This window comes from Arvicanthis niloticus, chromosome 18 (assembly GCF_011762505.2).
Source record: "Arvicanthis niloticus isolate mArvNil1 chromosome 18, mArvNil1.pat.X, whole genome shotgun sequence".
Classification (NCBI taxonomy): Eukaryota; Metazoa; Chordata; class Mammalia; order Rodentia; family Muridae; genus Arvicanthis; species Arvicanthis niloticus.
The window spans coordinates 18,825,648-18,849,456 of record NC_047675.1 but is presented as its reverse complement, the minus strand read 5'-3'; the positions used below and the strand labels follow the sequence as shown (position 1 = coordinate 18,849,456).

The window sequence follows — 23,809 nt, the reverse complement described above, 5'->3', positions numbered from 1 at the left end:
CCCAGACACACGAGGCTACTCCAGAGCAGCTTCAGAGAGGGGGGGAGGAGAAGAAACTGAGAATCCAACAGTGCAGCCCACTGTGCTGCTTCCAGGAGAAACTTGCTAGTAGTCTGTAAGTTCATAACACACTGGTTTGAAGAAAGAAACAGCCAATTTAATAACAATTTAAAACAGCCAATTTAATAGAAGGGGATCTGGCTTATAAATGAATTGAAATCTTTTCTCTGCATCTTAAGTAGGGGCTATCACAAACCCACCTGTTTCTTATGCCTAAAGTCCTCATGTTGCTAGAAAATGCATTCCTGAATGCAGATGGCTTCAAAGTATTCAACATGCTTCATTATAATTAGTCAGGCAAAGGCATGTGGCCTTGACAGAAGAGAACAAACAAGAAAGCAGATAACTACTAAGAATACACTGTGAGTAAGCCAACACCTCATCCCAGGCCAGCTAGCATGACAACAGGTTTCTAATGAGCAGACACACCAACTTAACCTTGACTTTAAGATGACCTTGGAGAAGGTGAGATGAGGAGGTGGTGACCATGATAGGTACACAGAATATTTGGATATAAGAGCTATATCACTCCCAGACTAGCCCAAAAGGGCTGCCCCACCTTCCCGACACAGACAGAGTCAAAAGGTCAGTTTGTTTCTGCAGCAGATGGATTCTGATGGCAGTATTCTGCTGTGTGACTATATAGTTTCTCTGTGCATGGAGATAAGAAAATACTGCAGCCATATAACCAGATAAGACAAGGAAGTCAAACAGCATCCGTGCATGATAGGGTTGGCAACCGGTTTGCTGGCCTGACTCTGAAAGTCATGAACTCTTTCAGAAAAGTAACTAAATACCTGGATTAGAAATTCTGCACTAAGATGAAAAATGGCCGAGACTGTTTTCCCAGTGAGGTCTCTGGGTCCATAGGAGCACAGCTTTCAAGCTATAAGCAACATCTCCAGTGGGAATGCTTCCTACACAAGCAAAGGAAGGAAAACTGGCCAGCCTGGCTTCAGCTTTAGCAGCATGTAGCCAATATTCTCCAGAAGGCAGAGGCTTTGCCATTGGTTCTAGGGCTTCTGATCCTGTTTCCCACAGTGTACAACAGCTCATAAGATACGGAAAGCTTTTAAAAAGTTACTGCAAGGTATCTTACATCTGTGAGTGAAGACATTTTCTCATCTGCTCAGAATTCTCCAAGGATCCCATTTACCTCACAGTAACAAGCAGGCTGTTACTCCCCAGTTGCTAACACTAGCCCCGTGATGTCATGGTCTACAACTTCGAGCCTCATACCCTCACATTGCTACTAAACTGTTCCGTGGAATCTAAGCATTCAGTGCCCTACGGTATCTGTAGTGGTTGTTCCTTCTGCTTGCAATGACCCCACACCCCCACGTGGCTCGCCTCTTCCGCTTCTTTCCAGTAGGATGCTCTCTGGTTCTTGCCATCTGCTTGCCTGTTTTCTGTAGTACTTAGCAGCATTAGCGTATGACTTAACTTGCCAGTGTTTTGTTTCTCATTTCCCGGCTCCCTGCATTAGAATGCCCTAATGCAACCAGAAGAAGGCCCAGCACAAGCTCAGGGACCGTACACTGGATAGCATGAGCAACAATGGCGTCACAGACCAGGTTTTCCACCAATTCCCATTATGTCATAAGTAAAGTCTGAGACTGCAGGCATACTGTGACCATCCTCTACCACCTGTTAATCTTACCCTCTCTCTTATGTCTTTAGTAACTCACCAACACTGAAATCCATTCATTTAAAGTATAAGAGTCAAGATTTCTTTAAATGTATCAAGTTGCATGATTATAACAAGTCTCATTAGCATAAAGGAAAGGGTGGGGGCTTAGCGTATTCTCTCTTTAAGGGTACCCACAGATGAGCCTGAGGACTTTTCTGTTCTCACTGAGTATGGTTATCTACTCTAGTGGTTCAAATATGTTTGGCCCCCATAGATTCATGTGTTCGAATGCTTGGCTATAGAGAGTAGCACTATTAGGAGGCGTGGCCTTGTTGGAGTAGGTGTGGCCTTGTAGGAGGAAGTGTGTCACTGTGGGTGCTGACTTTGAGGTCATAGATGCTCAAGCTATGCCCCAATTAGGATATCTAGTTTACATTTATTTTTGGCAAACTATAGGATGTCACTTAAATAGTAGTACTGAGTTTCTTTTTTAAAAAAGTCATTTACTTATGCAAAAAATAAGTTGAAAAAAAACTAAATAGTTAACAATATATAAAGTAGAAATTGAGAGCATTAACAAAACAGCAAGCTTAGGATGTGTACTGGCCTTACCATGTAAACCTACTGCACTCACAGACTATAGAAAAGCAGCTAGTCTCATAAATTACTGCTAGGTGAGCAATCATTCTTCCCAGGTCCTTTGTAACTCCCTAGGTCTATCTGCTTCAAGGAAGCCACCAATAGCTCACACTACAGTTGCTCTGCAAAGATGTCTGTATTGGGAAGAACTGTGGTTGTAAAGTCGGTGTCTTCCTGCAGACGTTAGGGCAGAGCTACTCACAGACTTGGAAAATGCTTCTGATCCATTAGAAAAGCCAGTTCCCTTGTCTCAAGGATCTACTTACACACTTTAACCCCTCCCGGTGTCATGCTGCCAGTCCACTGTGTATTTCCTGTAGAAACCATCTCAAAGAAAGCAATGGCCTGAATGTTTGTGCCTGTCAACCCAGGTTCTTATGAAATCCTAACCATCAGGTGACAGGTGGCTTTGGGAGGCGATGGATCTCGAGGGCAGAAGTCTTATGAATAGACTCAAGGCACACTTGAGACTTGTTTGTCCCTTCTACCATGCAAAGACACACTGAGAGAGTGCCATCTATGAATCGAGAAACATGTCCTCACCCACACTGCCTTCTCTGTGCTTCCCGGTCCTACAGACTAGGAGGGTAAATGCCTGTGTTTAGGAGCTGTGTGGGCTGCCATATTTTGTTAGCACACACATGACATGACCCTGGCTGCTATGATTGTTGGTGTCACCTTCCCTCACCTCCGACTACACTCTCCTGCATTAGATCTGAAATCGCCAGCAGGGGTGAGTCTCAGACCCATCAGCCTCCTCATGGTCCTTACCTCATTATGGATTTCTTCTCCTTGTTTCAAAACTGCAGGTTCGAAGGACTTCAAGGAGACATCGCCATTGTCCGAGTCATTGAGAACATTCTGCAGTGCAAACTGGCAGCGTTGTAAGATATAATCCAAGGTGCCTGTGGAGCACTGTCAAGACAGAACCACAGTAAGACGGAGTACTGCAAGCTCACCATGCACGTCCTATTCCTGTTCACAGTTGCCTCTGCTTTACACACACATCGGCCCTCCTCACAGCTCATGCTCCCAAACGACAATGACAGTGACAATGAGGTTGGGCAGCCAGCCAGGCCTCAGTAGTCATGCAGGTTGCTGGCTGTCTTCATTATATGGACCTCCTCTCTCTGAATAAACAAGGAGAGCCCTGAGGTGTGTTATATACATGAGGTGTATGTATATACATATATGCTTGTATGCTTAATCTACATATACTGTAACACTGACTCTTAAATGTAGAAGAAATGTAGACAGCAATTATTCAGTGAATATCCGGTTAGCAAGAATGGTGAAGATAGTGATGTTTGTCTTGTGTCATGAATAGATCAACGGGGGAATGGTGGACAGAGCGGACAACTTGGTGCAAAGCACACAAACTAGAATGGTAATAATATGTGTGTGTGTATGTGTGCAGGGGTGACGTTATAGCTCAAGGAAAACAATTCTTCCCCTTTCTATAGACAGGAGGCAGCTGCAGTCCTTCCTCAATAAGGAAGAGTATGGGGCATAGGTTGTAAAGCATCAGTGGGGACAAAGACACCTAGTTTACCCTCTCTAGGGCTGTGAAAATGTGACAGAAATCAAATGGACACTACTGAAGGAGCCTATGTTGGAAAAGCCAAAGATACAGATAGAGTATGAATTCATTTATTTTGATAATGAAATGATTTCCTAAGATGGTAAGAATACACACACACACACACACACACACACACACACACATATATGTGTGTATGTAGGTATGTGGGCAGGTAGGTATATAGGCAGGCAGACAGGCAGAAACAGACAGACAGACCTCCTCTGGATGACTGAGAAAAAAAATGTATCCTTAAATTATTTTTATTTTAACATTTACAATTTAAAGTAAAACCATAGAAAAAAACCTTGCAAAGAATCTTGTGGTGTTAAAACTATTATTGCCTCTTTATACAACATGACGAGATGAGCCTGGGAAGCAGTTCTTGTGTTCACAACAGAAGCTGACTAATGCATTTTGCTGTGGTAATCCCAGAGTGCAAAGCACATGAGGGTAAACAGCACTGAGCAAGAAGGGGGACCCCACTCACCAAGCGCCTGGTGCCTACTGCTAAGTGGCAGTCGTGAAGAAAGGCAGTTCACTTTCATTTTTGCATTCTAAGTATGGAGTGGCCTGCCCCTGGGGCAAGCAAGTGCATGCCCATTTCCACATCTAAGAACTGGAACAATCTACACTCTCATCAATGTAGAGTCAGTGCAATGGATTAAGCCAAACCCTAACTTTATTTATAGTCATAAAAACAGAAGCACAGGACTCTGTCTTTCTGACTTTATATATAATTGGTATAAAGAATTTATGAATGGGCCTGAGTTTTTGAGGTCTCAATCCTTTTCTGGCCACATCTTTATTGAAATATAATTCATATCATGAAGTCCGACTATTGAAAGTGACAGTTAAGCATTTTTGAGTATATTCAGAGTTGCACCATCAATCCTACATTAACTCCAGGATAATTCTGTTACTCCAAACAAAACCCTTGCTCCTTGGTGCCCTTTGGTGTCATTTTCAACAGCACTGACTTGCTTCATGTTGTAAAGAGATGATGCTGAAACCAGTCTCACACAGACAGACAGACAGACAGACACACACACACATACACATACACACACACACATACATACACACACACACACATACACACACACACACACACACACACACCTGCCTGTCCTGGACCTTTCATTATAATCAGTGTGTGTGTGTGTGTGTGTGTGTGTGTGTGTGTGTGCCCGCGCACGTGTGGGTGGTCTTTTGTGCCTGGCTTTTTATACTAGTACATCTCTGTGGTTCATCTCTGTCACAGCAGACATCAGCATTGCAACCTTATTTACTGTCAAACGGTACTCAGTGACGTGGGTATGTGATGAGCATTTGGGTTGGGTCCAGTTTTGGGCTATTATGAACATCCATGTACGCGTTTTTATTTCTCTTGGCTATATCCCCGGTTATAGAATTGCAGTACTATAGAGTGCCCGAATTTAGCCTGAGAAGTGGCAGACTATGCCAAAGTCACTGTAGAATAAGTACACTCCTTCAGCAGTGCAGAAGAGCTGTTTCTGCCCACAGCCCCACAGCCTCACAGCCTCGCCAACATTTGTTACTGTAATTTGACCCTGGCTTTTACTGGCAATTCTCTAATGACTAATGGTGATAAACACTTTGTGTCTGTTTGTTTTGTTTCCTGTGCTGGGGAGGGAACCCTGTGCTTTGCACATGAAAGGCAAGTAGGTGTTTTACTGGTGAGCCACAACTGTGGGCTCTGCTGTGCACTTTTCATGTGTTCTTGACTATTTTTCTACCGTCGCTGGCACATGCCTGTTTAGCTCAGTCACCATTTTAGACAGATCCATCTCTCTTTCAAATGACTGATTTGTAAACATTCCTTTTCTACTCTAATCATAGACATTTATTAGCTACACGGCTTGTTAATATTTTCTTCCACTCTATCTCTACTGTGTTGACAGTTCACTCTGAAGGACACAGAATTTTTAATTATGTGATGAAGTCTGTGTTTTCTATTTTTTCCGTGGATTGTTTATACGTTAGCTGTCCTATCTAAACCAATTCCCACACCAAGATAAGAATCACTTGTTGGCAGGTAATTATCAGTGAGGTTTCCAAAATAAAACAAAGCATAGAGAATAAAGAATAGAGAGTAGGGCAGGTTAACACAGGTGTGCCTTTGATTGATACATATTATCACTGAAATGATAACACAAACAGGATTAAATCTGGTGGTATCTAGGAAGGCAGAACTAGTTAGTCTGAGGAAACAAAGAGAGGGTATATAACCTTATATACTACTTAAATATTTAACTAACTGATTAATTATTTTAAAAATAATTATATATAGATTTAAATTCCTAAAAAAAAAAAAAAAAACACACAAAAAAACACTGTTGAATCTCAAGAACATTCTAAGTGGAACCAAAACCAAAAGGAAAAGAGCCAATGGAACAGTTCTGCTCGGACACATCCAGTTTCTCCACACAGAACATTCTCCCATTAACTCCGGGGAATAGCCAAGTACCATTTCCATAGGACCATCTGCTTCCTACCTATGGTGAGCAGCAGAATAGCAAGTCATTGTGGGGATGGAGCATAGGAAAGTCACATAAGGTGAGGCGGCTCTGGAAAATCTGAGGGTTGGGAAGTAGGAGTTTCTTTTCTCTCTTCTACTGAGAGAAACAAGAACACACTTCCATGTTAGGAAGGGAAGAGCTTTTCCCTTCTTTGATCATTGGAAACAGTTACATAAGATGAAATGAAACATTTTAAATAAAACACAAACATTCTGTCACCTGAACCTGTGTCTAGTTTCGAGTCTGAGTCTCTGCCTCTACATCAACAGAGCATGAGCTGCTTCCCCCCCAACCCCACCCCCATATAAGGATTCAAAGTTGCCATTCCCTTTGTTGGTAACTGAGTCGATTTTATGAACTCATCACAGACTGGGGAGGTGGGGAGCAATCAAGAGTCTGCCTAGCTTTTCACTGGTGCCTCTTTATCAACTCTCTTTTACTGAACTAGTTCCAAGGTTTGATTTCTAAATTTACTGAAAGGAGACTGTTCTGTGGCACTGTGCACATCCTATGCAGATCTCCAAAGACTAACCCAACTAGATGTACACCGACATACAGCTTCACCAGATGGACTGTCACCATTACTGAATGTTACTAGTTTTGACTTCAGACGTCACAGTTTTGTGGAAATAAAATTACACTAAAATAGTGATTTAAAAAAATATTTTTAATTTTGGGATGCTTACTCACCTCAAATCCTATTTAGTCAAGATCATGTATAATAAGACTAGCTATAATAACTATAATATAAGACTAACTATAATAAGACTAGCAGTAGTATTAAATAACTAGACACTAAACATTTGAGACTTATATGTCACAAGCACTATCACAGAAGTTCCAAAGCAGTAGTAAAGTAGCATGTAAACAAATTGAGTGCAACTATGTTTCAATAAAACTTTATTTATAAGAGCAGCTCACTGTTCTAGTCATTTTTCTGACTGACAAATATAGCATAGAAAGAAGATCTTTAAACAAATAGCATCATAGGTGAACAATTATTAAAATAACATGTACTTTGAACTAAACTATAGAAAATATAAGAATCATAGATTGGCAGCAATTTTTCTCCTTTTGAGATGGTTTCACAATTCCAGGCAGGTCCCAAACTTGCTCTGTAGCACAGAATGGCCTTGTTCTGGCCTTCCTGCTTCCAGTTCCCAAGTGTTGGGCTTACAGGGACGCATCACATGTTCTGATTATGGTTTGCTGGTGGTCAAACAAAAGGTCTCATGCGCATTAGGGAAGTGTTCTACCAATTCAACTACATTAATTACCAGCCTGACTTGAGAAATGTTTTCTTCCAAGAGAACCACTACACATAGTCCCTTCCTCTATTTAAAGTGAATTAATGTTCAAAATATGATCTAAACAAATACAAAAGATACAAAATACAAAAGATACAAAGATAGGTATGATTAATCTGAGAAAGCCAAGCTTAAGGATATATTTTTTTTAAAAATTAATGGGTAGGATGAAATTGGTCAGCATGGAAAATGGAGTCAAAGCTGTGGAGAAGGATTTGTTCCAAGTACAACTTCAGGTCACCATGATGCCTCCTGCTCTTTGCTACCTTGTATTCTGCACTACTCTTGCTCCTCATCCTAAGTATCTTCTGTAGGCCAGGCTAGACTGGAATGTGTGAGCTCCTTCCTCAGCTAATAAGTCTGTCTGTCTACTCCTACAGGATAGATTACCAAAGATTAAGAGAGACATACTTGAATAGCACATACTCAAGTGACTGACAAGAACAGGACTCTTGGGAGGGTTATATCTAGACGGAGGGCTCCAAAAGGAAATGGAGTCATTCTGCACCAAGTCAGATGGCCTATGAATATTGACCCTCTGCCCATTCTTTACCCTCCCTCCCTAGACTGAGAACTAATGACACTTGCCAATGGCATTTACTTCTCAAAGTGACAACTCCAACCACCTAGGATAAGGATTTGTATGTTTATATGTTTAATATTTTCTCCCCCCAAAGAAACAGAGTGGAATGAAAGGCTCGGGCCGAAGGACGCCATGGGCCCCGTGGGCAGCTCTTTGCTCCTATGCTTGCAGCACAGGGCACAAGGACAAGCACTGAAGCAGACAAAAGAATGAGTGCACAGCAAAGAAAAGATTGCAGAAAAGGAGGACAGAACGACTGAGGACTTGCTGGCACTCTGAACTCATGACACACAATCCACGGGAAAAGCCATGGTGCCGCCCCACTCAGCAACCTTGCTCAGCCTGGGCACTGGCAGGACCCTGCACAGATGCCACTCTATAGGGTGGATTTTTTTTTTTTCTGTCCTATAACACCATACTTGTTCTCTGGCTTCCTCTGAAGATTCAAGCTATAAGGCAAATCACAGCCAACAAGCTGGGGGCCTGGGGTTGTTACTCCCTGGGTGTCCAAAGTGAAAAGCCTTATCTCCAGCAACCTGTAATTAGCTAATTCACTCGCTAATTAAGATGTGGATAGGAAGCCAGTCTATGATCCTTGCCATTACTCCCCTGCTCTCCAGACCCTAGAGTGACTGCTCAACCCAGTCCTCATCTTAGAATGTCCATTCTGACTTCAGATGAGCAGGCATTGCCCTGCAAAATTGGGCTGGGGGTGGGGGTGGGGGATGGGGGTTTGAACTCATAACATACACTTAAGCAAACAAATTCACCCCATTTTTTTTTCTCTTGACCATGGCAGACATGGTTACCCAGGGAAGTCTTAAATTAGCAGCATATGCCAATGGCATTTACCTTTTTTCATGAAATAAAACCCTTGGCAGGTAAAGTGGCTGCCAAACCTGAGGACCTGGGTTTTATCTGTGGGACCTACATGGTGGAAGGAAGGTAATGACACCTCCAAGATGCCCTCTGATCTCCACACACAGACATAATGGGAGTATACACACCAACACACAAAATAATAAAGAAATGTAATGTGTTAAAAAAAAAAAAGCTCCAAAAGGCAAAATAAGTTTATCCTATACTGTGAGTAAACTTTAAGCCCACAGCAACTACAACCCAGAGCCAAAAATGTAAGTACATAAAACGTAAAGTTCAATTAGATGGAAATTATTTTCCAATCAAGTCCTCTTCAAAGCCCTACAATAAACTGATCATTCAACCACCTCTGCCACATTCAGAGAAGCATCAATCATCAGAGTTTTATTTCTGCTTACCTCTGCCACGCGGTGGGTGGAACTAAACCGAGGCTGTGAGCCAGCCAACACACAGTGCTGGTGGGTGGCATTCAGATCATCTGCAGAAAACAATGTAAAACAATATTAATGTTTACTAGTCAGTACACGCTACCCACTGCTTAACTGGAACACAAAGTGAACAGTAACTGTGTTGTCTCATCCAAGGACCAACAATCACCAAGGAGTTAACACTTACCATGCATCATGGAAACTGTAATTATTATTTGTAAAAATATTGCATATATATATATGATTCATTCAAACCACAAATCTTATATATACATACAGATATATGTATCTTAAATAAGTCACCCACACCAGGATGTTATCTCTAACATTCCAGGCTAGCCTCGGGAAGCATGGCACACGGCCCGCTCCTGACACATGGTTGTATGATGAGCATCGACTACCGCCTTCTGTCTGTGGACTGAGCTGTCCTCTTCCACAGTTACAACTTTATCTTTAGCAGAAACCAGAATCCTTTCCAATTATTTAGAAATAAATGACTTTTATTACAAGTTCACCTTTTTTTCTATCTAATTGAAGGTTTAATTTTCCCTGACAATTAACCAAGCAAGCATGTTGGGCTCTTGGACCAGCATTCAAGCCTATGAATCATGACTTCAGAAAGGAAAAGATGGTGGTAATCCATTAGCTGAAGACAAATCAGAAGCCAGGCTTCTGTGTATTTTTAAATGACTGTTACAGCCGTACAGTGTCTATCACACTCACTTACAGCATCACCTCATTGATTACATGGACAAGAACTGAACGCTGGGTGCCTCAAACACATGTGATCTCTACTTTAGGCAATAGAGGCCTCTCTCTACCAGATGCAAAGACAATGACTTCAACCACACTGCTACCTCTACTAGGTCCCGTAGAGGTCAGAAAACACTCAGAGCACCTCTAAACATAGAAAGGAAACAAAATGACAAAAGAAAGGCTTATGAAAACAAAAGGCTCAGGGTCAAGCTCACAAAAACTGGAAGCAAAGTAAAATAGAACAATGTTCATTGTGATCAGACTTCTGATGCTGGGGAAGGAACACACTGAAAAGAGGAAGATCAGAGTGCGTGCACACGGCTCTTCACTGGTGCTCAGAGCACTCAGGAGACACCTGGGGAATATGGATATATAAACCAAAGAGAGCTGACCATCAAAAGCCCGGACCTCAGTGGCCACATGGGCCCAAATGAAAGTGAAACAGAAAACTCTGACTCTAGCTCCTTTCTAGTTAAGAAAGGAAATATATAAATTGAGTTCCTATACTATACACTACCTGTGGTGGTTTGAATATGCTTGGCCCAGAGAATAGCACTATTGGGGGTGTGGTCTTCTTGGAGTAGGTGTGGCCTTGTTGGAAGAGGTGTGTCACTGTGGAGGTGGGGCTTTGAGGTAATTACATGCTCAAGCTCTGCCCAGTGTGACAGAGAGTAGTCTTCTTCTGGCTGTCTTCAGATCAAGACATAGGACGCTCAGCTCCTTCTAGAGCACCATGTTTGCCTGGATGCTGCCGCGCTTCCTACTGTGATGATAATGGACTGAGCCACTGAAACTATAAGCCAGGCCCAATTAAATGTTGTCCTTTATAAAAGTTACCTTGGTCATAGTGCCTCTTCACAGCAATGAAACCTAAACTAAGACATTGTCCCAACTAACAATGAAGAAAAACACTGAGAATTCTCTGTGAAACTCATAGTATGAAAGCACAAAGTCTCTAAAAGATCAAGACTGGTTATAAGACACAGATGCTCTATATACCTTGCCACTTCACTAAACAACTGTTTAACAGCTCCATTTACCACAAACATCATAAGATTCATCACAAAAAAATTCTGAAAAAATTAAAGGTATAGCTTGAAAGAATGAGCAAAATCTGAATCAATCAAACAGGGAGGGGAATTAGATCACATGCATTGGCAGATAAGAGGAAATCATAAGTAAATCAACAATACGAAGACCTGAAAATATAATCTGCTTCCAATGGCTTATGGCAGACTATGTCCTCACAGATCACTTGTCTTGCAACTTGTCAGAGTTTCTTTCCTTCTTAAGGCTAAATAATACTCATGCACACGCACACACACGCACACACACACACACACACACACACAGAGACACACGTATATATACACACATATATAATGTAACATACAATAAATAATAGTATATAATATATTAAAATATATATATTATATATAATATATTTAAATATATATATTATATATAATATATTTTGTTTCTGAATTGTGAATTCTCAAGCTATTCTCAAAATTATATATTATATAATATACAATTTTCAGAAACGTGTGATACATCATATAATAATATATAAAATATAGTATGCACGCACACACACGCGCACGCGCACACACACACACACACACACACACACACAAACGAACACACATTCTGTTTAACCACCCATTAGCTGACAAGCACTTGGCTCACTTCTATCATTTGCTATTGTGAACGACAGTGGCACAGCCATTGGTGTACAGATATTTCTTTGGGCACCTGATTTCAATGCGTTTGGTATATATTCAGATGTGGGATTTCTGGCTTCTACAGTGATTCTATTTTTAACACTTGAGAAAATGCCATACAGTCTTCCATAGGGTCACACCAGTTAATGTTTCTATCATCAGCTCGTAAGCTCTCTAGTTTCTCCACAAGCTTGTCAACACTTGCTAACTTCTGTCTTCCTTTCTTACTACGGTAAAAACAATTGGGTATGAAGTGATATAGAGCCTTTGATTCACATTTCCCAACGAGTAATTTCTTAAGAGCAGAATCAACTAGGTGGCCAATCAAAACTGGTCACACACCTAAATGGCTGGAGCTAAATTGTAAACTCTCAGAATAAAAAGGTGAAGCATTTGTGACGATGAAAAGGTGGCAGGACTACTTCTCTGAGGTTCTAACGAAGATGGAGCTGCAGGAACAGAACGCAGCTTAGCAACTTCACATGAGATGAAGGTACCCACCCCTGGTACCTCAGATCCTCTATGTGTCAGAACAACTTCAGAACCCTCTTGTTGAAAAAGGAAATGTACCAATCCAGATTCTACAATGAATTTGGTCCCAACTAAGAAGAAGGAAAAGTTCTGAGAATAACTTGAGAAATTCACAATTTGAAAACAAAATCACCAAAAATCAAGACAGAATTATACGCTGGACCAGTTCATCATCTTGCCACCTTACTAAAAGCTGATTTAATGCAGTTCCACTCACCTGGGATATCCTCATACACATCATGGAAAATATGAAAAGGCATTTGAAGAGTCAAAAAGCAGAGCATGAAAGAATGAGCAAACATCAGAACTAGTCAGCTACGACAAGAATGTTAGAATTACCAGACCATTAATTTTTTAAGAACTGTGATTAATATACTAGAGATCTAAAGGGGAAAGTAGACAACACACAAGAGCAGATGGAGAACTTGAGCAAAGGGTGGGGATTCTAATCATCAAAGCGAGATGCTCAAGATCAAAACTCCACCAGGAACGCTGAGTGCCTCTAATGGGCTCATTAGCAAACAGGACATGACAGAGGGAAGAGCTCACAGCTCAAGATATGTTAATAGAAACTTCCCGAACTGAAAATCCCAAAGAGAAAAAACAGCTAGAAAAAGTAGCCTATGGAAGAACTAAGACAAGTCTATAAACGGTGTAATATATGTATAATGGGAACGCTGCAAGGAAAATGCTCAAAGGAACAGAGGGAAATTAGAGGCAACGGTAAATAATGATCCGTAAGTCTCTATCACTCACCAATCCTCGGAAGCTCAGAAACCAAACAAAGGTAAGTGCTGACAACAAAACGCTGTCCCATACTCACCGTGCCTAGTCGCTGTTTTTATTTGTTTAGTCTTGAGGATGCTGAGACTGAGCCCAGCGCATGCGTGCTAAGCATGTACTCCACCACTGGGCTAACCTCCACCCTGGCATATCACATTCAATTTCAGGAGTTCAAAGACAAAACTTTTTGAATGAAGCCAGAAGAGAAAACAACTCATCTATTCAGAAACAAACACAAAATCCAAAATCCAACCTCTCTGTAGAAACTGTTCGAGAAAGGAATGTGGGAAGTTCAATAATTTGCACTGGCAATGGAAGGGCAACAGCCCAGCACTCGGCCACACGACAGCACCCTTGAAATGCAAGGGGAAATCAAGACAAATGAAAACCAAAATTACTGTTTAGGCTCACATGTCCACATTGTCGAGGCTGTCAGAAGAAAAACAGTGCGGGTCTGGAACTCAGTCTCCAGAAGCAAAGACAACGTGGCCAACACCGTAAGCTACAGGATGTTATACTTGTTCTTGGAGAAAACAGTCTGTTATACATGTCTATGTGGACTGCAATAAATGACAGACAGGATGTAAATAGCAAGGACAGGAACCAGAAATACTCTGTTATTTTAGTGTACCTGAACAATTGCTAAGTTATAGAGTGCTTTGAAGAACAGATCTGGAGTCACTGCAAATATAGCTTATAAAGTCCAGGGTTAAAAAAAGAGAAGAAGCACCAGTAATATGTAAGAAAGAACAAAGAATCAAACTATTCAAATCCACAAACGGCAGAAGGAAAAGGGAAAAGAACAAGAGCAAACAGGAAGTCGCAAACATGGCAGTTACTATGTAGCTACTGGAGCTTTCAGAGGATGACCCTGGGACGATGCTATTTGTTGCTGCAGGGGAGATTCCGGAGGCTCAGTGAGGGAAGGTCGCCTGCCGAGAGCACACTGGAAATGACACAGGGGTAGTTCTTCTCCAGCTATAAAAGCTGTACAAGAAAACCACCAGGCTTACTGGCTCCAGGTTCCACTCCTTCTTGACTCTAGGATTTGGACAATTAATGTGAACTTCCTTTACTTTAGCTGCCTCACTGGGGAAACCACAAACTCAGTAGTTCCAAATTCATAAACATCAAGCTCTTGAGAAGGAGAAAGGGTAAGAAATGGCCTTTGAGTTTTTGATCCCTATGTTGTTCCAGGCCGACTACAAGATGCCTCTGCGAGTATGTATACCGTTATCCCTAAGGTTTTAGGTTGGCTTCTCAGATATGAAGCTTGAAGACTGTTTCTGAATTTCATTGAAAAAGTTGAAAACATTACAGTTTGAAAAAGTAAAGTCCAACTAAATGTTGTCAGTTGGAACCACAATCTAAGTAAAAAACACACTGAGGTGAGGAGTGAAAGCAGGCTGCGCCACAGTAGCCAAGAGAAAGCCAGTTGAAAGCAGGGTGCAGGGTAGCCTGGGCTCTGGATTTGCAGAGGGACAGACCCTTATTAACCATCTTGATACATCTCTTTACTTTGCATATGGTTTCAGAAAATGTACAGTTGGTTACTGCTGTGGTTACAGGGGCTAGAAGAGCAAGCAGAAATAGAATGTAAGGAAATACTTCCTAATAAACATGCTACGTAATGCGTAATATCAAAAAAAAAACCCACAGTCAATGTGGCTCTACCCATCACAGAGCAGACTTCAGGACGAAAACAGGAGGATTTTATGATCACACATCCTTTGGTTCCCTGAGAAAATCTAAAAAATACTTAATGCATATCCACCTGACTGTAGAACTTCAAACTATGTAAGAAAAATCTGATAGAACTATGAGGATTATAGATGGACACTTTCCTCTGTCAAAAAAGGAAAGACACAGCGGACAGTCAATCATCAGGGGAATTACTGACCTCAACAGCATAGTCAACTGAGTATACCTGACATAGAGACTGGTTCACTCAACAGAATATGCATTCCTACTAAGCTCACATGAAACAACTCCAAGGGAGACCAGAGTCTGGGCCATCTTATGCACATTAGTCCATTTAAAACAACTAGAACCATGTCACATCTGCCCTCAGACCACAATGAAATCAATAGTAGCAACAATAAAATCATTAATAGAAAGACAGTGAGAAAAATTCTCAAATACTTTGAGAATGAAAAGTATACTTCCACACAAGTCACAGAGAATAAATCTCATGAAAACTTACAAAAGATTATGAATTAAATAAAAATAAGACTATACAGACTTTTTCTGTCATTGTGACAAAATATCCCAGAGGGTCAACTAAGAGGAGGAAGGTAAGTGATGAGACCACAGCTGTCTGGCACCATCATTTTTAGGCACTATGTTAGCAAAGAAGCGTAGCGGAGGAAGCTGCTCACTTCCTCGTGGCCAAGAATCAGAAAGGGGCCAGGGGAAGATAACCCCTCCAACGGTAGCCCCACCCTCTGTCCCTGCCTTGTGACCTATGCTCTCCAAACAGGTCATACCTCTCAGCTGTGTACTCAGACATGAACTCACGGATGGATTAAACCATGAGTGCTTTCATCTCCGTAAGTTGATGACTGGCAGCACTCTGTGGGACCAGGCTTTGGGGGCAGCACTTCCTATCTACGCCAAAGCAGTCACCTAAGCATGCTGAATGCCCTGTAAGCTTCTTGCAGAAAAGTTCCTAGCAGCAAATCGAATATTTAAAAAGAAGAAAACCCTGAAATCAATAAGCTAAGCTTTCATTTCCAAAAATTGGAAAAAGGAGAGTAAGTTGATCCAGCATGAACACAAGAAAACAAGCAAAATTAAGAGAAATTGGTGAAATAAAAATAGAAAACGGGAATGTGTTCAAGGTGCAATATAATCTCAGTTCTCATATTCTTATAATATATTCTTATATAATATATTCTTATATGAAAATGTTCTAATGTAAAAATATAACTGACAATAGATATATACAAAGAAAAATTAAATTATGCTTAAAAATAAAGCCAATTGAATTTATGAAGGCAAAAACTGGTTTAGCCAAAACATTATCAGTCAGACTCTATCAGTAAGAAGATGCAAATTACTAATATCAGAAACTAATAAGCTGACATCACTACAGATACCAGACATTGAAAAATAATAAATGAATGCCACAACTATTTCTATTCCCTAAATTTGATAATAAAGGTTAACTGGACCACTTTCTTTAATCCCATCTCTACTAACTGAATAGAAAATTAATGACCTTCCAAAACCAAAAGCAACTTATCTAAACAGTATTCATACTGTATCCCATCAGACATTGGTGGGAGAAAGTTTAGGGCAGCCTCTGTAAGGAGGTAAAAGCATACTCATTCCATGAGGTCAGCCTTTCCCTGATGCCAAACTCAGAAAACAGTACAAGAAAACCAACGTGCAATTTCTCAGTAGCACAGGGGTAAAACTTCTCCAAAGACGCTCAGCAAATTGAATTCAACAGCATCCTAAAAGACTTATTCATTGTGGCCAAGTGGGATGCAAGACACCTTCTACATCTGAAAACCACTGATGCAATGCATCTGATCAAAAGCTAAGGTGACCTGCCAATCCACATTGACTGATAGTAGTGAATGAACCACTGCAGTGTGGAGTGTTGCAAACGAGTGGGGCTGTGTATATATAGGGCAGGAGTCGATAGAAACCTTTCTGCAGTTTTGTTAAGAATTTAAAACAGTTCTAAAACAATGAAATTACTAAAGAAATGACAACCAGACATAGATGGATCCTCGCTGTCAACTGAACCGAATTAAGAATCACCTAGGAGAATGAGCACACTTCTCGCTGCGCCTTGAGTTCAGAGAGGAATGGCTAACTGAAGGGCGAAGACGTTGGATGTGAGGGGCAGTATCCCGCACATAGGAATCCGAACGGAATGAAACGAGAGAAAGGAGAAGGTGAGCTGGCTCAACACCAGCATCCATTTTTCTCTGCTTCCTGATCATCAAGATGAGAGGAAGCTCACCCAAAACTTCTACCACCATGAACATTAGAATACCCTTCAAAGTGGGCTGCACCCTGCAGTGAAAATAAGCCTTTCCCTCTCATAATTGGTAACAATGATGAGAAAAATAACCCGTGTGTGCATGCACATCTAGAAGTGCTGAAAAGGTGGGGAACGGTGCACTCATTTGAGTGGACATGAATGCAGAGGCAAGGGCAGGATGCTGCTGGCTGCCCTGATCACTCTCCAACTTTTTGCCTCAAGCTAGGTCTCAATCAGTGAACTAGGTCTCACACTGATCCAGAAGCCCACTTTTTGGGCTAGACTGGCTGGACAGCAAGCTCTCAGGATCTGCTGTCTCTATTCCATGATGGCTCTTCTTGGTTGTCAATCAGAGTATATCTGAAATAACTAAAACCCAAGAGGCTGGGTGCACCTGTGAGGGACTTTTTTTTTTTTTTTTTTCTTAATTAAACTATTCCAAGTGAAATCTGAATCTTTTGAGGTATGAAGATCCAACTTTAATCTGGAACACACCTACTCCCGTGGGCCCATATAAAGGACATGAAAAAAGAAAGCTTTCATTCTCTGCCTACTTGCTCTCACTGACAAGTCCATTCCTTCACTGGCATTAGAACCTGCTTCTTCAGGATTCTGGCTTATACTGAAGAACAGCTGAGACATCCAGCTTTATGGAATGAATGACTCCTAGAAGCTGGTTGTGTGTGTGTGTGTGTGTGTGTGTGTGTAGATTGATAGAATATTTTCATTCTATTACTTCCAATCCTCTAGAGAATCCTAACACAATTCTCCAATGCTGAAGTTATAGGCACACACAGCCATACTTAACATCATATCCTTATACCTACACAGCAACTATTCTTATCCAATGAGCCATCTCTTCAGCTCTAGAAAATTCTGTAAGGCTGCCAGGTTCATCATCTTGATGTTACCAATATGTAGGCATTTAAGTACATAAAGTTATTCTTCCATAAAGTTACTCTTCAGTAACAAAGAAAAACTTCTATATGTGGTACTTAATTTAAAAACAGGATGAGCAACTATCAGCATCAAGCACTATCCTAGACACAGAGAGCAAAGCAAGGCAGCGATTCTAGTGGAGGTTATGCTCTCAAATTGTGAGCTAAAGCAAACCCTTGCCCCTTTAAGCTGCTTCTTGTCAAGTATGTAGTCATAGCAACAAGGAAGTGACTATGAGGAGTGACCCAATGGGTAGAGAACTTGCCACGGGAGGACCAGAGTGTGAGGAACAGAATGTGGACCTCCAGCACCATGTAAAAGCCAGGCCAAGCAGTGCACATCTGGTGCTATGAAGATGGAGACGGGCAGATTCTTGGAGCTCACTGGTCAGCCAGCCAAGTCAAATGGGTGAGCTCCAGCTGGAGTGAAAGATCCTGTCTCCTCCTGCTAGAAGGAGAGTGACCAAGGAAGGCACTCAGCATCAATCTCTGGCCTTCACACATACCCACATGTACATGCACATCAGCACACAGTTATATACAAACATCATGCACACACACGCACACACATACATGTACATGTACACACACACACATGCACACACATACACACACAGAGAGTAGTCAGCTACTGCAGTTTTAGTTTAGACAATTTGGAAGAGACTTAGAAAAATCATGTGGCCAAATATTTTTTTTAAACTGGACTCTGGCAGCTGTACAGGAACAAGAGATGATACTGTGGTTTGAATATGGTCTGAGTGCCCCCTTGGCTACGAGTATTGAAATTTAATGTCCACTGTGAGGTATTAAGAAAGTACAAAATGAATCTTGTATTGGTTGGATGCCAGAGTCTTCAGGAAAGTGAGCAGAATTAGTTTACCTAATTAGTCATTAGGGTGGTGCTTCATGGTTGAATTCTGGTAACATTATAGGAAGAGGGAGAAAAAGAAGGCACACACAAGGATGCACGCACACACACACACACACACATACACACACACACACGCACACGCACACGCATACACATCCACATGTGCTCTCTGTCTCTTATCATGTAGTACCTGGTACTATCTCAGGACTCCACCAGCAAGAACATTACCAAATATGATCCCCTAATCTTGGATTTCCAGATGTTTGAGATAAAATAAGCCTCAACTTTATAAGGTTAGTCTGCTTTGAGTATTTCATTTTAGTAATGACAACTACAAGAAAACTGAAAATAAGCAAGAGCTGACACTAGGAAACTCACAGTAGGTCCAACAGAAGTTGATAGTGACCTGTACCACAGTAAGAGTGTCTGTACTATAGAATGTTTTAGTGAAAGATAAAGAGGTTCCTACAGAACCTCTCAATGCACTAAGTTAGGTGGGAAAAACAATGGGATTCAAATCAACTCTCCTCTCCAGGCTTCAAGGAAAAACTGAATGAAGGTGAGTACACTAGAATACGCTACAAACAGTAGAAAACACCAATACGCTGAATGAACTATCTGTGGTATGCCTAGACCTTAAGTACAGACATAACCTCGGCAATACAGAAGACCAAAGCCCATCCAATTGTGCAGGTGTGCAGTCAAGCCTGACAAAGAGGCTTCTCTCCTCAAAGGTGCCATCTCTGAGGACTACGTACACACTGAAGCATCTGGTGGAGGCTCTCGGGAGCATCTCTCCTCATCATTTGCCTTAAGGAATCAAAATCAAGCAGAGGAATGAAAAGCAGGAATCAGAGAGTCAAGAGGCCAGACTTCAGGAAAGAAATGTAAGTCTCTAAGAAATCCACAGATGCTGTGTCTAATCAAAGGCCTTCTCACTGCTGCAACTGTAAACCCCAGGACCCACAGATATCATTAGCATCAGGACCCACAGACATCGTTCACACCAGGACCCACAGACATCGTCCACATCAGGACCCACAGACATCATCCACATCAGGACCCACAGACATCATCTACATCAAGACCCACAGACATCATCCACATCAGGACCCACAGACATCATCCACATCAGGACCCACAGACATCATCCACATCAGGACCCACAGACATCGTTCACACCAGGACCTACAGACATCATCCACATCAGGACCCACAGACATCATTAGCATCAGGACCTACAGATATCATTCACATCAGGTCCCACAGACAGCATTAACAATCAAGACCCACAGACACCATTAATATCAGGTCCCACAGACACCATTAACATCAGGACACAAAGGCATCACTAACTTCAGGACCCACAGACATCACTCTCCAATCAAACAATCCCTTTGAAAATGCTTTCAAATGCCTCTAATTCTGTGTGATATTTTTGGGTGGGTCACCCAAATTATGAATTTTCATTGTAGAACTAATTCTTCTAAAACTCTGAATCTATCAAAGTAGCTCAATCTTCATGAATTGAACATCTCCTAGGGTATACTAAGACAGTCCCACTTTCAAAGTCTATTCTTAATAATTTGTAGAAAGATACAATAAACACACATGGACTTGTTGGGGCCTTCTAAGACTGTAACTAAAAAAAATTTTACCTTTGACTACAGCTAGAATAAGGGTTTACAGATCATGCAACAAAACAACAATACAAAAAGCACAGTGGCCGTGGGTAAAGACTGCACTGTGTGTCCACAGGAGCATGAAACCTCACCTCATATATAAAATCCACACATACAGATGTTTAATGGGTGACAAATCTGGGTTTTAGCACGGACAGCCCACACCCTAGAACTCTTTCCCCCTGTGGAAGCCAAGATGGGTAGTCACCCTAAATCTGCCCAGACCCTGACTTTCTGTGTTTTATAATTCAGTGAGCCATGGAGGTGACTCAAGCCAAATGTCTTAAAGTAACAATCAGGAGCTTGGCTCCCGCACTCCTGAAGTCAGTGGGTTGAAGAGTGAAATCCAATCTCCCTGTGCACCCGAGCACTGATGGTCTTCACTGGCGCTCACCTGTCCATCCTCATCTCTCCATCTTAATATTTATGACCTCACGTTTCCCCTCCATGTTGGGACACCCTTGAGTGGGAACATTTTCTGAACTGAATAGCTGATAAGAGGAGGAAGGGAAGCTCCAGGCGAGATGTCAGGCTGGACAAAGACACTGGCTGCTCCATTCTCAGACAATCTTTACTGGAAGCTAAAAACACCATAAGCCCTTACAGCACCATGTGTTAGGAAGTGGGGGGGGGGGGGGGGGGGGCTCAAGAAGCCAGTGCCTACACTACAGAAGCCAGTGTCTGTGCTAGAAACGAGCTGGGTGCGAGTTAATTAAAGAAGGGCAGGGGAGGTTGATGCTTGGCTGTCTCTGAAAGAGCAGCCTGCCTAATAAATAAATATGCAATGAGATCCCAAGAAAAGTGCTTGCCCTCTGCCACAGAGCCTGGGGAAGCTACAGGTGCTCAGATGCCAGGCCGTTGCCATTGAGGGATGCTATGTGGGCACAACCACCTGTGCTCAGATGCCAGGATGTTGCTATTGCTAGCTGTGCTCTGAGAAGGAAGCCAGGCCAGGCTGAATCGAGGACTTAGAAGAAGCCGTGCTACAGTGAGTCGAATCTGATCATACCACAAGCATCCCTGCACAGGGAGACACACAGAAGTCCTGGAGCATGCTCCAATTTACCAAGCTGCCATCTTGGCCGTATAGGAACACATTTGGCCAGAAAGCTCAGTCTCCCACAGAGAGTCGGTAGTAGCCCTCTTTGTATAAGGATAAACAGACTAAGCAATCACCCATTTAGGTAAAAATACTACAGTTCAAAGAAACGGAACTACATCGACTGTCAGAGCCTCTGAAAACAGGCTCAAACTGAGAGAAGGCATGCTAGAAAATGCTCAACAGCTTTCTTAGATGACACTGGATTCTAGAAGATGCTGTGGTTGCTAGAAGGCCCAAGCAGATACAAATGGAACCCCATGAGACTGGGAGACTGCTGGCTTTTGTTTTGTTTTTAACTAGAACTGTCCCATTGAAAACCACAGCTGACATGAATGGCAGAGGGCTTGCTGGAGGAAAAAAAATCAACAGAAGTAGATGAGGGAACTGAAGACATTCCTCTGAAACTCATACGGAAATGAAAGGCAGACATGGAAAAGCCACGGCATAACACAGAACACGACCACTGAAACCAGAGAAAGAAAGCAGAGAAAAAAGAATGACAGACCTGTTTCCCAAGCTGTAAAAAGAGCTGAGTGCTTATAGTACCAATGCTTGACCAGGTACTGAAGTACATTCTGCCAAAAATTAAATATAAAACATTATAGCTCGTATCCACTTTTAATACCAGAATACAGGAGGCAGAGGCAAGTGGATCTCTACCAATTTGAGACCAGCCTGGTCTATATATGGAGTTCCAGGTCAGCCAAGGTTACATGGTGAGGCCTTGTCTCAAACAACAACAACAAAGAGTTACTAATGCTATGATGGTCAAACTGGTCAACTTCATTAGCTTTAAAGTCACCGGAGAAACACACCGTGAGGTAAGTCTAGAGGGTGTTTCCTGAAAGGTCTAACTGAGGAGGAAGACCTACCCAGAATTACACACCACCATCCCTCTGACTGGGGTCCTGGAGTAAAGAGAAGGGAAAAGCAAGCTGAGTACCAACAGCATTCACGTCTGCTTCCTGACTGCAGATACAATGTGACCCACAACCTCAGACATGCTTGTAGCCATGTCTCCAAGCCATGACAGACTCTACCCTTAAACTGTGAGCTGTAATATACCACTCCTTAATCTGCCTTGCCATATTCTGCCACAGTAATTAGAAAAATGCAGCTACATTGTTGTGTTCACTACAGGTTGCAGTGTAAACTGGGATAGTTGTGAGAGCTCCATCTTAGCTGTTCTTGCATAAGCTCTCATTGGCTATTCTTTGGTGGTTTCATATAAAGGTTACTAACATTTTTGTTTCAGTTTTGCAAGAAGAGTTACTGAAATTTTTGATAGGAATTTCAGAAAATTATAATTCATTTGGTGGAATTTGATAGAATTGGTTCTTCTAATCCATGAACATGGTCTACCCATCCACTTATTTGTATTTTCAATTTCTTTCAACAGTGTTTTACAGTACTTAGTGTCCAGAACTTTGACTTTCTTGGTTAAATTGATCCTTTTATAATTTTTCAGTATAACTGGGATTGTCTATTTTGTATGTAACTACAACTAATTTTTATATCTATAGCTTGCATTCTTTACTGCATGTATTAGTTCTAATGGGTTTTATTTATTTATTTATTTATGCATTCTCTTCTTAGAGTTGCTCATATCCAGCATCATCTGCAGTCACAGGCTGCTTTACTACTACCTTTCAGTTTTGAAAGCCTTACACTTACTTCTTTATTTTGACGAACTGCAATATCAAATACCACGCTGATCAGAAGTGCTAACAGTGGGCAGCCTGTCTTGACTTCTGTGTAGTCTTCCCACATATGACAC

At 41.7% G+C, this 23,809-nt stretch overlaps 1 protein-coding gene across 2 annotated transcripts in view; it reads right to left on the bottom strand.

Annotated features, from left to right (window-relative positions):
* Fto (FTO alpha-ketoglutarate dependent dioxygenase) overlaps window positions 1-23,809 on the bottom strand; it is a 345,735-nt gene that overhangs the window by 190,532 nt on the left and 131,394 nt on the right. For both annotated transcript variants that reach the window (XM_034523083.2, XM_076915616.1), the window contains exons 5-6: window positions 9,619-9,698; window positions 3,101-3,244 (exon numbers count right to left, since the gene is read on the bottom strand). In XM_034523083.2, coding sequence (XP_034378974.1) covers window positions 3,101-3,244; window positions 9,619-9,698 — 224 coding nt within the window. The remainder of the gene's footprint in view (window positions 1-3,100; window positions 3,245-9,618; window positions 9,699-23,809) is intronic.